Source organism: Calidris pugnax, unplaced genomic scaffold (assembly GCF_001431845.1).
Source record: "Calidris pugnax isolate Ruff unplaced genomic scaffold, ASM143184v1 scaffold17, whole genome shotgun sequence".
Classification (NCBI taxonomy): Eukaryota; Metazoa; Chordata; class Aves; order Charadriiformes; family Scolopacidae; genus Calidris; species Calidris pugnax.
The window spans coordinates 13,036,183-13,051,041 of record NW_015090794.1 but is presented as its reverse complement, the minus strand read 5'-3'; the positions used below and the strand labels follow the sequence as shown (position 1 = coordinate 13,051,041).

Below are 14,859 nucleotides of genomic sequence, written 5' to 3'. Positions count from 1 at the left end.
GGGGGGGGGGTGGAGGGGAAAAAAACTGAGGCAAAGTGCAGATTCCACCACTGCTCTCTGTGCAGGAAATCAGCAGGACTAAGGAACCCCAGGGCTCTGGACTCCCAGCCAGAGGGAGACTTCCCCCTGGGAGACGTCTGCGGGACAACCCAGGGGTTAAACCCCCCTGACCCACCGCGTCTCCTGGGGGAAGAGAAGCAGTGATACATTCAGAGGGCACCTCAGCTGCCCTACAGCAAACTGCTCCTCTCCGTGCTGGAAGGACAATTTTTATTTTTTCACATTTCCACTGGTTTGGCTTTTAAATAACGCTTCAAGTTTTAATTTTTGCCAAATAAGCTTCCAGCAGCTGCAAGGACTGGGGAGCAACCAATGTTTCTGCAAAGCTGGAGTTTTCCTTCATTACCGTTTCCCAGGACGGAGGGTGGGTGTGTGTATCCTGACGACTGTTGGTGCTTGGGTGGTTTGTAGCCTCTCCAGCTGGGAGTCCCCCTGCGCTGCCGCCTGACGGCCTCCAGAGCCCGCTGCCAGAAAGATCCACTCCTGACCGCAAAGACCATCCGCTGCCGGCTCCTAGTTCCCGGTAGAACGCTTCCCTGCAGCCCAAGGAAAGGAAAAGTTCAACCTTTCCTCACCTGAGGCACCCAGCACCTCCCCACCATCATGCTTTTTCAGACCAGACGAGTGTGAAACCTGCAGTGACAAGAGGCTCAGCCCCTGGAATCCAAGGGACCAGCAGCTCCCGTCGATGATGCCAAGCCCTCACCGCAGGCCAACGCCAGCCCAACGGCACCCCGAGTTACAACACTCTATTCCAGGGGCTTTGCTGGACTTTACCGACTCCTTCCCGCTGCTGCAAGCCCCCTTCCATCAGGTGATTCCCACCCACACCTCCCAGTAAGCCCAGGCTTTGCACTGGGGGCAGAACTGCCCCGTTTCAGCTTTCCCAACCACCAGGAACGCCCTGGGTGCTTTGACTCGGCTACAGCCATCAAGCAGGCGAGGAGGCAGAGCTGCAGGGGGAGGCCAGCAGCCTCCCTGAAGATGCATCCAGCATTTTTTTTTGCTGTTTGCTTTTTTTTTTTCTTTGCTGCAGCAACAATGCCATTTGATCTCTGGCTTTTTGCTCCAGGCCACAGGGGACAGTTAGGGCTTTGCATAACCCGTGGCAGGAAGGCCTGAGGCTAAGCGAGAAGAGGTGCAAGAACCCTTCTTCTCTTCTACCTCCCAAGAGGTGCAAATTCTGCTTAGTGTGGTGGGGGGGAAAAGACGACAATAAAACATAAGAGGCCTCCTACCTCGCACGGGGTGTCAGGAGCTAAACATTTTCTTAAGTTTGGAAAGGAATCCCTCCTTGTTCTCCTCAGCCTCAGGCCTATCCCCGCCTGCGGCAGCGCCAGCCCTGGCCCTGCCACCTGGACACAAACAGCAAAGGGCTGCAGTCAGACACATCTCCTGCGGGTAGCCAGCACCCCCCCGATGAAGTGAGAGGGTTATTTTAGATGGGGAATGGTGAAATCAGCTGGTTTTACCAGCATCCTCCTCTACGGGGCTGCACCTGGCAGCGGTACTGGGCCACTGGCAGTGAAAGCAGCGGAGAGCCCGGACCCCAGAAGTGGAAGAGAAGACTGTGAGCCCAGGTAACAACGTCCCCTTCCCCTCTCCCCTGCCCTCCAACTGCTGAGGGAATTCTCCTGCTGCACAACCCAGCCAGGGACCCCCCAGGGCTTTGGAAACAAGCACTTGGAATGGAGAGTCTGCCACTAAAAGCAAGTTGTTGGCTTGACCGAAGCCTGCCGAAGGCTTCATGGGGGAAAAAAAAGACATTTTGGTTATCCCTGGAACAACCCCTCCTCCTGTCTCATGGTTGTGTGGTGACCCTTTAGAGCAAAGCAGTGCAAAACCGAGCCGGGAGCCTGCTGCTTGTCATTTCAAGCAACGCTCAAAACAGTATCAAGGAGAAAATGAACTCAGCCTAGAATGAAAAAGGCTACAAGTATTCCAGGAGTCTGGACAAGGAATCTTACTGACAGCAACAAGCATAATTTTCCTGTACAAACAGGTCCTGAGAAGTTGTTTGTCCCTCCAGAAGTGGCTACAGCGAGACCAAAGGAGATCCCCTTTTGCTAATCTGCTTCTTCTACAGTAAAACCATCAATAACAAGACCCCCAGATGCTCCTCAGGCTCTGTCTGTGCACAGAGAACACAGAGTCCAGTCCTCCCCGTCCTCCCCCAGCTGAGTCCTGAGCTCAGACTGATGCAACCCTTTGAAATGCTGCGGCTGAACACGCCTCCAGCGCTCGGGGCACTTCTGCTGCCCAGGGCAAGGACAGGCTTCCAGCAACAGCCTCCCTCTGAACAGCAAACTGGGGGTTTAACCCACCTCACTGCTTAATTGGGGTAAAAAACTGGCAGGTTTGCTTCTCAAAACACAAGTTTGGAGAGCATTTATTTTTTTTTTAATAACTTTGGCAGATAAATGCCTTTAAAAAGCTGGAATGAAACTTGTGGTGCTCAGAGATCTCTCCCTTCCCCCCTCGAGGCTGACCCTTATCACTGACCCTTATCGCTTCCCCTCGGCAGAAAAGACATCACTTCTCTGTTAGGAAAGCACGATAAAACATAACATTGGTAAGTATTTAGCAGGTTCTGCCTCCCAATATCCTGAACTTCAGCCTCTACTCCTCAGGATGTGGCACATGCAGTAGAGAGGACCCAAGTCCCTGGGATCATTTAGCAGCTTTGAAAGACTCTCCCCTCTGCCTGGCTGTACGCGCTCAGAAAAGCCCTTTTTTGGTTTTGAGCATTAAAGAAATCCAACCGGCCTCAAGAGGTTCATTGTTCCAATAAGAGCAAAGAAAAAAAATTGTTTTCCAGTACCAAAAGAAAAGCTCTCGCCTTACTGTTTTGCCTTTAGGCGCTAACGATGCCAACACCTCACCCTGAAACTTAAAACATGTAACTCCTGAATCAAAATTTCTAATCCTGAGCTGAAGAGCAGCTCTACAAAGCTCCCAGCTGACTCTGCTCCCCCCACCCTGCTGGACATCTCCTGACTGGAGCCACCACTTGAGACTGAGAACGTTTCTGTGCCAGGCTCCCCCACGTGCAGAGAATGGCTCAGAGCAGCCTCGACAGCAGCGCTCCCCGGCAGCTTCCAAGGAGAAGCGTCCCCACCACACTCAGATTAGCTGAGGCAGAAAGCCAGCCTGAAGCACATCTTCTTCTTCTCCCCCTGCTCCTAAAACAAGTCACTCCTGGCACAGGGGCAGAAGCTGGGAGCAGAAGGCGTTCATAGAATCATAGAATGCGTTGGGTTGGAAGGGACCTTTAAAGGTCATCTAGTCCAACCCCCTGCAGCAAGCAGGGACATCTTTACCTAGATCAGATTGCTCAGAACCTCATCAAGCCTGCCCTTGAACCCCTCCAGGGATGGGGCAGCCACAGCTTCTCGGGCCAACCTGGGCCAGGCTCTCACCACCCTCACACCAAACAAGTTCTTCCCCACAGCTCAGCTCCATCTCCCCTCTTGCAGGGTCAAACCCTTCCCCCTCCTCCTGGGGCTCCCCTCCCTCATCCAGAGTCCCTCCCCAGCTTTTCTGGAGCCCCTTGAGGGACTGGAAGGGGCTCCAAGGTCTCCCTGGAGCCTTCTCTTCTCCAGGCTGAACCCCCCCAACTCTCCCAGCCTGTCCTCCCAGCAGAGGGCCTCCAGCCCTCAGCACATCCCTATGACCTCATGAGGCTCAGCCCTTGTTCATCATCACAACAAGACTCACCACAACTTGTCGGGACCCTGGAGAACCTCAGTACCTGCTCTCCACTCACGCCCAGTAAGGATTCGAGAAAATCTACAGCCTCTTAACATCCCACCAAAACTATTTCAGAAATAACAGGCTCAGTAGGTTGTGCTGACGCGTTGCCTCAAGGTGACCCTGGCTCAAGGCCCTCCCCAGGAGCCCTCAGGAAGCTCTGGGCTTCCACGTCAGCTCCGTGAGGAAGGAGCCCCGACTCCCACCACTCACCTGAGGCCGTGTTTGTGACCCCGTTCACCGTGCCCTCCACGTCTGCCTCGTCCTCCGCGTAGCTCATCATTAAGGCTCTCTGGCGATCCGTCAGCCTCCTGCGGGCCCAAGACACAGGCACTGGTTAGGGCTGGTTTTGGGGACAGATGTGTCTACAGCCAGATTTAAGGACAGACGTATCTACAAGAGGAATCTACTGGAAGGACAGGATGAATACACCTGGCATAGTCTCAGAATCCCTACGGTGCTCTGAAAATGAGCAATCTACAAAGAATAAGCCCCAGTGGAAGAGCAGAGATACGACACGCTGCGTGTCACCGAATTGTGGTGAAAAACTAAAATATTTTAAAGTGCTGAGAAGGACCACGTGGAGCTGTAACAGAGGGACATCTCAGGAAAAGAACTCCCTTGCCGAAAAAGTTTCCTTTCCACAGGAGCAGGGGGTGGCCAAGCAGCCTGGAAAGCAGCTGCCAAGGAGTTCAGCTCCTCTGAGCCGCAGGTGTGAGAGCACAGAGGCATCACAAGCCAGAATGCCGAATTTATGAAATTGGGACCCAGACAGGAGCGCAGGCAGCCTGGCTGACACGCAGGTGAAGAACTACTTGAGTATTTCCAGGGTTTGGGATTTTTAGAGCTGGGTTGCCAAGTGGTATTATTAAAAAAAAAAAAAACCTGTCTACCTCACACGAGAATTAAAAGCAGAGTGAGAAATTCTTGATCTTGATAAAGCAGTAAGGAATTCTACCAAAAAAATCTCTCTCAATGTTTTCTGCCAGAAGTCCAAGGTTACACAGACACTCGGATGAGCTCTACTTACTGCGGAACTTTTATCTTTATGTGAATGTAGTGGTCTCCATAGCCATAGCTGTTAACCTTGGGAATGCCTTTCCCACTCATTCGGATTCTCTGGTCTGGCTGAATCCCAGGGGGTATCTACAAACACAGAGGTGTCACATTTATTACTCTGGTTTAACCATTTATATGCTAATTACATGTCTATAAAAATTAACTACTTCTCCAACAAGTTTCAAAGCAGGATGGGAGAGATCTGCTACGTTGGTGCATCTGGAGACGTTCAGAATTTGAGTCAGGAATAATGGAAAAGCTTTTGAAGGAAGAAGTGAGGAACCTCACACAGTCTGTAGACCTTGGATGGGATTTGCCCAGCAATTCAAACCCACCCAGCCCTTCTGCTCCCTGTCCCTACAGTCACAGGAAAGGAGGTGGGACCAAGCAGGTCACAAACTACCTGGCACTCAATCCTGAAGAAGCCTGAAATGCAAACTTTGGAGATCTGCAGCACCTCTGCAGCAAAGGAGGAGTCTCTGCTGTCCCACATGGATTTATTCCTAAATCCTTCCCCATAATGGTACTTACCGTGATATTGATTGTCTCGTACAAGCCTTGACATCGGGCTGTGCCTCCCAGAACGGCCTGGGCTATCGAAATAAGCAGGTCTGAATGGATATCTGCTCCGTTTCTCCTGAACACAGAACTCTTCTGAACCTAAAAGGCAGGCAGTTCCAAAGACAAGTCAGCACACGCTACCACAAAGTCCTCATGGTGAACTGCTTTGAAGGTTCTCAGCAGAAAACATGCCAGAATGCTGTAGTCAGTCCCTCTAGTGTCCAAAAACTGCACAAAAACGTGAGTTAATGCCCAAGCCTTGCAGAAAAACACAGATCTTGACACAACAGTCATTAGCCAGAGGCTTAGGAGGATGCCTGGGTCCTGTCCCAGCAACTCCCTCCCCTAATCCCACTGTTATGGGTAGGATTCTGCAGAGACAGAGAAGATGCTGCTTTGCCCAATATCCTCAACAGGGAAACAAGAGGAGAGGGAGACAAGCACCTTTCCAGCAGCCCCACAAGCTGGAAGAGAATTAAATCCTTCTGCACCTCAAAAAAAAAGGTGCTGAAAAACATTTTCTCCTCGACGGAGAGACGAGCCCCACAAGCTGGAAGAGAATTAAATCCTCCTGCACCGCAAAAAAAAAAGGCGCTGAAAAACATTTTCTCCTTGACAGAGATACATGTGACAGGATATTGCAGGAGAAGGGCTACAAAATGTGTGAAAAGCAGCACTTAACATCTATCTGCAAAAGGACACTCGTCCATGGCGCTGTCGGGCATTCTCAAGCCCCCCTCAGCACTTCCACCCTCAAGATGGCTCCTTCTTTCCAGCTGAAAGACCTGAGGCACCAAGAACCTGCTCTGCATTTCAACGTGCGCCGCCGTAAAAGGCCTCGTCCTGGAACGGGCAGCGTGATTCTTCATGAGCAGATGTCACACTAGGCCGCTGGTGACAATGCAGATCTCCTGCTACCTCCCAAAGTTCAGGGGGGTCAGGTTACCTCAGCTGTTCCCAAGGATCACCCGCTCTTCCTCCCCCGTCCCCCCCATTCACTCCCTCGGGAAGGGAACAAGGAACCAACTTAATTAGCGAAAACAGCCAACGATTTAACGATACGTACCCTGAAGGTAATGAAAATTTCTTTCTTCCCCACGGGCATCCGAACTGTCTGTCCATCCTCAACGCCTGCCATCAGGGAAAAAACAGAGGGAATGTTACCTTGTGTTACAATCCATGTGTTATTTGAATCCTACGGCTCCCACCATCCCCAAACACCGGCCACCACAGCAGGAGGCACAGACCCTACCGAGAGCAGCCCAGTGACACTCTCCTCAGGAGCCCAGGAGCTGTGGCCAAAGGAAGGAGGTGTCAGGACACGTTTATCCTACCCCCGAGGTGATCGCTACGCCCCAAGCAGGCTCGTAACTTCAATCCCTAGGGAATTCTTTAGGGAAGGGCACCAGACTAAGGAAGGCTGGGCAGCCTCCACAAACTGCAGGGAAATTACAGGCTGCTCACCCAGGGCGGTCTCAAAGCAGCAAGTCTTCTTCAGTCCCACCACTCATTTTATCCTCTCTGGTGAGGAAGGCCATCAGCACGCTCTCAGAATCATAGAATTGCCCAGGCCGGAAGGGACCTCCAAAGGTCATCTCATCCTCCCTCCCCGCAGTCAGCAGGGACACCCCCAACTAGACCAGGTTGCCCAGGGCCTCGTCGAGCCTCTCCTTGAATATCTCCAGGGATGGGGCCTCAACCACCTCCCTGGGCAACCTGTTCCAGTGCTCCACCACCCTCACAGTGAAGAACCCTCTCCTCATCTCCAGTCTAAATCTGTTCCCCTCCAGCTTGAAGCCATTGCCCCTCGTCCTGTCACTGCAGGCCTTTCTAAACAGGCTCTCCCCAGCCTTCCTGTAGGCTCCCTTCAGGTACTGGAAGGCTGCTATTAGGTCTCCCCGGAGCCTCCTCTTCTCCAGGCTGAACAACCCCAGCTCCCTCAGCCTGTCCTCGGAGCAGAGGTGCTCCATCCCCCTGATCATCCTTGTGGCCCTCCTCTGGACCCTCTCCATCAGGTCCATGTCCTTCTTATATTGAGGGCTCCAGACCTGCACACAATACTCCAGGTGAGGTCTCACCAGAGCAGAGCAAAGTGGCAGAATCCCCTCTCTGGACCTGCTGGCAATGCAGCTTTTGATGCAGCCCAGGATGGGATTGGCCTTCTGGGCTGCAACTGCCCACTGCCTGCTCATGTCCAGCTTCTCATCCACCAGCACCCACAAGTCCCTTTCCTCTAATACCTCATCCCTAGTCTGTACTGATGGCAAGGATTATTCCAGCCCAGGTACAGAACCTTGTACTTGCTCTTGAACCTCATGAGGTTCACCTGGGCCCACCTCTCCAGCCTGTCCAGGTCCTTCTGGATGACATCCCATCCCTCTGGTGTATTGACAACACCACACAGCTTGGTGTCATTTACAAACTTGCTGACGGTGCCTTTAATCCCTCTGTCTATATCATTGATAAACATGTTAAACAGGATCGGTCCCAGCACAGACCCTTGAGGGACACCACTTGTCACTGCTCTCCATCTGGACTTTGAGCCATTGAGTACTACCCTCTGGATGCGACCAGCCAGCCAGTTCCTTATCCACTGAACAGTGCACCCAGCAAATCAATTTGGCGAGCAGGATGTTGCCACCATCCCCAAACACCGGCCACCACAGCAGCAGGAGGCACAGAACCTACCGAGAGCAGCCCAGTGACACTCTCCTCAGGAGCCCAGGAGCTGTGGCCAAAGGAAGGAGGTGTCAGGACACGTTTATCCTACCTCCGAGGTGATCGCTACGCCCCAAGCAGGCTCGTAACTTCAATCCCTAGGGAATTCTTTAGGGAAGGGCACCAGACTAAGGAAGGCTGGGCAGCCTCCACAAACTGCAGGGAAATTACAGGCTGCTCACCCAGGGCGGTCTCAAAGCAGCAAGTCTTCTTCAGTCCCACCACTCATTTTATCCTCTCTGGTGAGGAAGGCCATCAGCACGCTCTCAGAATCATAGAATTGCCCAGGCCGGAAGGGACCTCCAAAGGTCATCTCATCCTCCCTCCCCGCAGTCAGCAGGGACACCCCCAACTAGACCAGGTTGCCCAGGGCCTCGTCGAGCCTCTCCTTGAATATCTCCAGGGAAGGGGCCTCAACCACCTCCCTGGGCAACCTGTTCCAGTGCTCCACCACCCTCACAGTGAAGAACCCTCTCCTCATCTCCAGTCTAAATCTGTTCCCCTCCAGCTTGAAGCCATTGCCCCTCGTCCTGTCACTGCAGGCCTTTCTAAACAGGCTCTCCCCAGCCTTCCTGTAGGCTCCCTTCAGGTACTGGAAGGCTGCTATTAGGTCTCCCCGGAGCCTCCTCTTCTCCAGGCTGAACAACCCCAGCTCCCTCAGCCTGTCCTCGTAGCAGAGGTGCTCCATCCCCCTGATCATCCTTGTGGCCCTCCTCTGGACCCTCTCCATCAGGTCCATGTCCTTCTTATATTGAGGGCTCCAGACCTGCACACAATACTCCAGGTGAGGTCTCACCAGAGCAGAGCAAAGTGGCAGAATCCCCTCTCTGGACCTGCTGGCAACGCAGCTTTTGATGCAGCCCAGGATGCAATTGGCCTTCTGGGCTGCAACTGCCCACTGCCTGCTCATGTCCAGCTTCTCATCCACCAGCACCCACAAGTCCCTTTCCTCTAATACCTCACCCCTCAGTCTGTACTGATGGCAAGGATTGTTCCAGCCCAGATGCAGAACCTTGCACTTGCTCTTGAACCTCATGAGGTTCACCTGGGCCCACCTCTCCAGCCTGTCCAGGTCCCTTTGGATGACATCCCATCCCTCTGGTGGATCGACAGCACCACACAGCTTGGTGTCATCTGCACACTTGCTGACGGTGCCTTTAATCCCTCTGTCTATATCATTGATAAACCTGTTAAAGAGGATCGGTCCCAGCACGGACCCTTGAGGGACACCACTTGTGAGTGCTCTCCATCTGGACTTTGAGCCATTGAGTACTACCCTCTGGATGCGACCAGCCAGCCAGTTCCTTATCCACTGAACAGTGCACCCAGCAAATCAATTTGGCGAGCAGGATGTTGCAGGAGACCATGTCAAAGGCCTTACAGAAGTCCAGATAAGAGCTTACAGAGCCAAGCTAAGGCTTTCAAGATTCCCACCCTTCTCCCCAAGCTTCACCAAGGACAAATGAAAGGCCCAAGGCAACGAAACCTTTTGAGACCTTCACTCTTTAAAACCTGCCTAGAATGATTTATGCAAGACCTGAAACCTCAGTTCGGGAAGGGATATTTGTATCCATGGACAGAAAGTTCCTCTCTTTACTAGCCCTTATCAACCTGCTTCGTTCTCAAAGATCATGTCTCTGCAGCACCCAAGGCAACGAAACCTTTTGAGACCTTCAGTCTTCAAAACCTGCCTAGAAGGATCCATGCAAGACCCAAAACCTCAGTTCAGGAAGGGCTGTTTGTCTCTTTACTAGCACCTATCAACCTGCTTCCTTCTCAAAGATCACGTCTCTGCAGCAAAACATGTCAAAGGCCTTACAGAAGTCCAGATAAGAGCTCACAGAGCCAAGCTAAGGCTTTCAAGATTCCCACCCTTCTCCCCAAGCTTCACCAAGGACAAATGAAAGGCCCAAGGCAACGAAACCTTTTGAGACCTTCACTCTTTAAAACCTGCCTAGAATGATTTATGCAAGACCTGAAACCTCAGTTCGGGAAGGGATATTTGTATCCATGGACAGAAAGTTCCTCTCTTTACTAGCCCTTATCAACCTGCTTCGTTCTCAAAGATCATGTCTCTGCAGCATCCTTACGATGCTCCCACATTCGTACCCAGCAGGGACCAGCCATGCTTTGGAGGCAAACACCTTGCTGCTGGCCGAGTGGAAGCAAATAACTATAGTTATTTAAAAAGAAAAGGGGGTCACGAGCCCAGCACTAACCAGCTGGCACGGGAACCATCACTGTCTTCTTCTGTTTGGTCTGCCCCGTGCCCCGACACACCACGCAGGGCGTTGTGATGATGGAGCCGCGACCGCTGCATCGCCGGCACGTGGAGCGCATTACGAAGGGGCCGGTGTTTATCGTCTCCTGGGGAAGAAAACACAGATCCAACAAATATTTAGTATCGAGACGGTACTTTTCACTTCCACAAAACACTGCCAACCCCTGGCCCTGCATATCTGAGCCCCCCCCTAATGGCACACGCAGCCTGAAGGGACAGTCACGTCCTTTAGCAAGGGGTGGAGCACAAAAATTGGAAATCCAAAGAGGCTGCTGCTCGTGAGAAGCTGGAGCAGGTTGGATCGCCATCGCACTCTGATTTCCACTGGAAACCATCACCGCTATGAGCAAGTGTCTCGTGGTGAGGGGAAGGGAAACGTGACACTTTCCATCTCTAGGCTGTAATTTGCCAGAAGGAACAAAGCTCCTCACGGTGCTATTTCACAAGGAAATGCAAATGTCTGTATTTTGAGGAATCCAAGGATGATCCACTTGGGTGAGTTACTGCCAGCGTTCAGGAAATTGTTATGGAGACTAAGGGATGGGCTGAACTGTGAATGCCACCTGCTGGACTGAAGCACACGAGGAAACGGTAGGAAGAGCTCCCAGTGTCCTCTGACCAAACCCTACCGAGAGCAGCCCAGTGACACTCTCCTCAGGAGCCCAGGAGCTGTGGCCAAAGGAAGGAGGTGTCAGGACACGTTTATCCTACCTCCGAGGTGATCGCTACGCCCCAAGCAGGCTCGTAACTTCAATCCCTAGGGAATTCTTTAGGGAAGGGCACCAGACTAAGGAAGGCTGGGCAGCCTCCACAAACTGCAGGGAAATTACAGGCTGCTCACCCAGGGCGGTCTCAAAGCAGCAAGTCTTCTTCAGTCCCACCACTCATTTTATCCTCTCTGGTGAGGAAGGCCATCAGCACGCTCTCAGAATCATAGAATTGCCCAGGCCGGAAGGGACCTCAGGGTCCAACCCTTCCCCCTCCTCCTAGGGCTCCCCTCCCTCATCCAGAGTCCCTCCCCAGCTTTCCTGAAGCCCCCCTTCTTTAGGGACTGGAAGGGGCTCCAAGGTCTCCCCGGAGCTTTCTCTTCTCCAGGCTGAACCCCCCCAACTCTCTCAGCCCCCCCTCCCAGCAGAGGGGCTCATTACTTACTGTAAGTAGCACAGATCTTCTTATTTCATGATTATCCTTAGGCTATCATCCTCCAACCCTCAATTCAAAATATCCCATTTAATGCCCAAATAATTTCAGGACTGTTATATTATATGAAAATGGTTTGCTGGATGTATGATACCAGCTGATCTAGCCCCAAAGGTCGGTGCTTTGAGCTGGGCAGAGCACTACTCTAATAGAAAGAAAATCTTCCTAGTGCCTATTAACATCAAGTCCACATTAACTCAGCTTCACCCGAGATAAGCTGATGACGGCAGTGAGAATTTGTCCCTGTGGGAGGGACTGAATCACCCCAGGAAGGAAAATCACAGCAGAACCTGTGTCTGAGGAGGCACTCACCATGCCGGTGCCGTTGCAGTAGTGACAGCGCTGCGCCTTGGTGCCGGGCTCGTGCCCCTTGCCATTGCATCGCTCGCAGGAGTCGTTGATGTTCACCACAATCTCCTTGTTAACACCTTTTGCAGCTTGGGTGAAGGTCAGTTCCATGATGTACTGTACAGGAAACACCGACACCGATCTACAGCTGCTACGCGACCGGTTTTTAAGGAGACTGAAACTGGTTTAGGCCCAAATATCAAACAATGCTCAAAATACATCCAGGTGGTAGAGAGAGGGAAGAAACAGGGGGTCCTGCCTCATTTGAGGAAGCAATAATCTACCTCATATAACTAAAAAGGGGTACAAAAAAGACAGCAGACATTACAGGAATGATGATTACACCACTCTGATGAGCAGGTAAGTAGCAGAAATGGGATCTAAAAATAAAAAAGGAAGAAAAAATACAAGCCAAACGTTTTTCTGCTCTCAGGAACCCCCTTACTATTTCTCAAGGTGGTGTTTAATGGGAAGGCAGCAACAGGCCAGGGCTGGACAGCCTTTCAATCCCAACGATACCGTCTGCTCTTCCTCAGCAAACTCTGTACTTACCAAGGGAAGTCATCAGCAAAGATGACTGCACTAAATAGGAAATTCTGTTTATAATAAAAAGGTCATTTTTAGTAAAGCCAGAAGTACCAAATACCAAGCATTTCTGAAGGCAGCACATGAACCAACACTGACAGCGCTCCACAGAGCGTTGAGCTGCAGTACAAGACATAGGTTTCATTTTATTATGGGCTCTACTGCAAAGTTAAGCCAATTAAGTTGCAAAATTAAGCCAATTAAGCAGCCAAACCTAACGCTGGAAGGCTTGTTTTATGGCTAAAAGGTATTTTGTGGTTTTTTGCATTACAGATCAAAGCAGATATATGTAAATCAATGTACAGCAGAAAAGGTGTCTCTACAACGATGGAATTGTTTGGCAGCATCAACTGGTGTCGGTAAACACCAGGTGAAGTAGCTGAAGTCCAGAAAAAAGTATTCTGTCTGGAGCTGTGGAGGATGGATCTACACAGGTTACCAAAAATATGTGATATCCATACCATGGGACGCTCACCAGAAGCAAATTCTCTGCTTAAGCTCCCTCCCAGAGCAATCTGCAACAGACAATCCCTCCCCAGCTTTCGAGTATTTTAATTTCTCACTTTCATGACTCAGAAGCTAAAACGCCCTTCATACCTCCTGCGGCTGGTCAAAGACATTCTGAAAATCGCCAAAAGGGGATCCCGAAAACTCTCCGAAGATTTTTCTGAAAAGCTCTTCCGGATCAATGGACGGGCCGCTGCTCCAGTACTGCCGCCCAGCGCCCGCTCCGGCCGCGCCGGGGTCAAAACTAGCCGTGCCGTAGGCATCGTACTGCTTCCGCTTCACTTCATCGCTCAGTACCTTTCAGGCAAAAGAACGACAAAAAGTGATCGTCAGGATGCTCTACAGATCCCAAGCCACTGGCAAACAGCCCGTCTGCAGAGCGGCCTCTCTCCGGAGAACTCAAGGCTACTGGCGTTACTGCCACAAGCCCACGTTCTCAAACCTTCTTGTCATGAGGAGGGTGATCCCAGCTCTCAGCAGCACACAAATTACTGAAAAGCCGCTCATTCCTGGGTATGTCTCAGCTTGTCATCAGGAAAACAACAAGATCTTACTAATTCATAAGAAGAATAACTTACATTATATATTCAAGCATTAATATATCAGGGGAAAGCTGATGAAAGTGACTCTGACTTACTCAGAGTGCTGGAGTAAATTTGAAAAGCCACAAGAGCAAAAACCAGCACAAGAAGGTTTCTGAACAAGCTGAAGAGCAGGAAGAAACGGGGCTGGGGGTGCCCAGGGGCAGGCACCTCTGCCTCAAACAGCTTGTACTGCCCACAGATTGGCTTGTTTATTTATTTACCAGCAATTCCACAGCAGTGACCACAGCATCCCTGCCAGTCACTCATTCCTAAGAATATGCACAAACTGAGAGAGCCCAAAAGACACCCCCCTAAATCAGATGCTTGGGCAAAGCAATTTCCTGAAGACACTGCTGGGACAGAGGCACTCAAGCCTGAAGTACATGGCATCAAAAAATAGCCATGGTTTCTCAGGAAACGCACACAATAAATGTCTCCCCCACATCTACCCTCCCATATTTTTCATCACGGTAAAATCCTGCTTATTACCTCGTAGGCTTCTGCCAGCTGAGAGAACTTTTCTTTGGCTTTAGGGTCATCCTTATTTGTGTCAGGGTGGTACTTCTTTGCCAGCTAAACAACAAAAATCAAACCATTAGAGGCAGGGAGGGGTGATTTACTTTAGCATGGCTCACACCCCAGGAAAAAGGCATTGGGCAGGGCTTGGCATCCACTATCTGCAATTTAGGGAACGTTTTCCGTTATCATCCCACCAGCTAAGCAATAAAAATCAAACCATTAGAGGCAGGGAGGGGTGATTTACTTTAGCATGGCTCACACCCCAGGAAAAAGGCATTGGGCAGAGCTGGGCATTCACTATCTGTAATTTAGGGAACGTTTTCCGTTATCATCCCAACATAAGGAACTACACGAGCTGCTCCTGAACCTCCCACCGACCCCAGGGCCTTCTGGAAGGACACTTAAGGTGACAGACGTACACGAGAGGCGGCGGGTCCCCGGCCCCGGCAGCCCCGCGGTCGGACGTGCCTGGTAGTAGGCCTTCTTGATCTCCTTCTGGGTGGCGGTGCGGGGCACCCCCAGCACCTGGTAATAGTCCTCCTTGGCGCGGCCCGCGGCGCTGCTGTGGAAGAAGGAGGAGAAGGAGGAGGCGGCGGCGGCGGCGGAGCTTTTCGTCCCTGCGGGAGAGGAGGGCAGAGGGGCCGGGAGTGAGGGAGGGCGGGCGGCGGGGGAAGGCGCCCGGCCCTC

The 14,859-nt window shown here is 51.7% G+C and overlaps 1 protein-coding gene across 1 annotated transcript in view; it reads right to left on the bottom strand.

Annotated features, from left to right (window-relative positions):
• Positions 1 to 253: 253 nt before the first annotated feature.
• DNAJA3 (DnaJ heat shock protein family (Hsp40) member A3) overlaps positions 254 to 14,859 on the bottom strand; it is a 15,071-nt gene continuing 465 nt past the window's right edge. Inside the window, exons 3-12 of the mRNA XM_014936221.1 lie at positions 14,641 to 14,789; positions 14,143 to 14,226; positions 13,160 to 13,366; positions 11,942 to 12,094; positions 10,368 to 10,515; positions 6,497 to 6,561; positions 5,401 to 5,529; positions 4,841 to 4,956; positions 4,024 to 4,121; positions 254 to 596 (exon numbers count right to left, since the gene is read on the bottom strand). Coding sequence (XP_014791707.1) covers positions 574 to 596; positions 4,024 to 4,121; positions 4,841 to 4,956; positions 5,401 to 5,529; positions 6,497 to 6,561; positions 10,368 to 10,515; positions 11,942 to 12,094; positions 13,160 to 13,366; positions 14,143 to 14,226; positions 14,641 to 14,789 — 1,172 coding nt within the window. The 3' untranslated portion in view covers positions 254 to 573. The remainder of the gene's footprint in view (positions 597 to 4,023; positions 4,122 to 4,840; positions 4,957 to 5,400; positions 5,530 to 6,496; positions 6,562 to 10,367; positions 10,516 to 11,941; positions 12,095 to 13,159; positions 13,367 to 14,142; positions 14,227 to 14,640; positions 14,790 to 14,859) is intronic.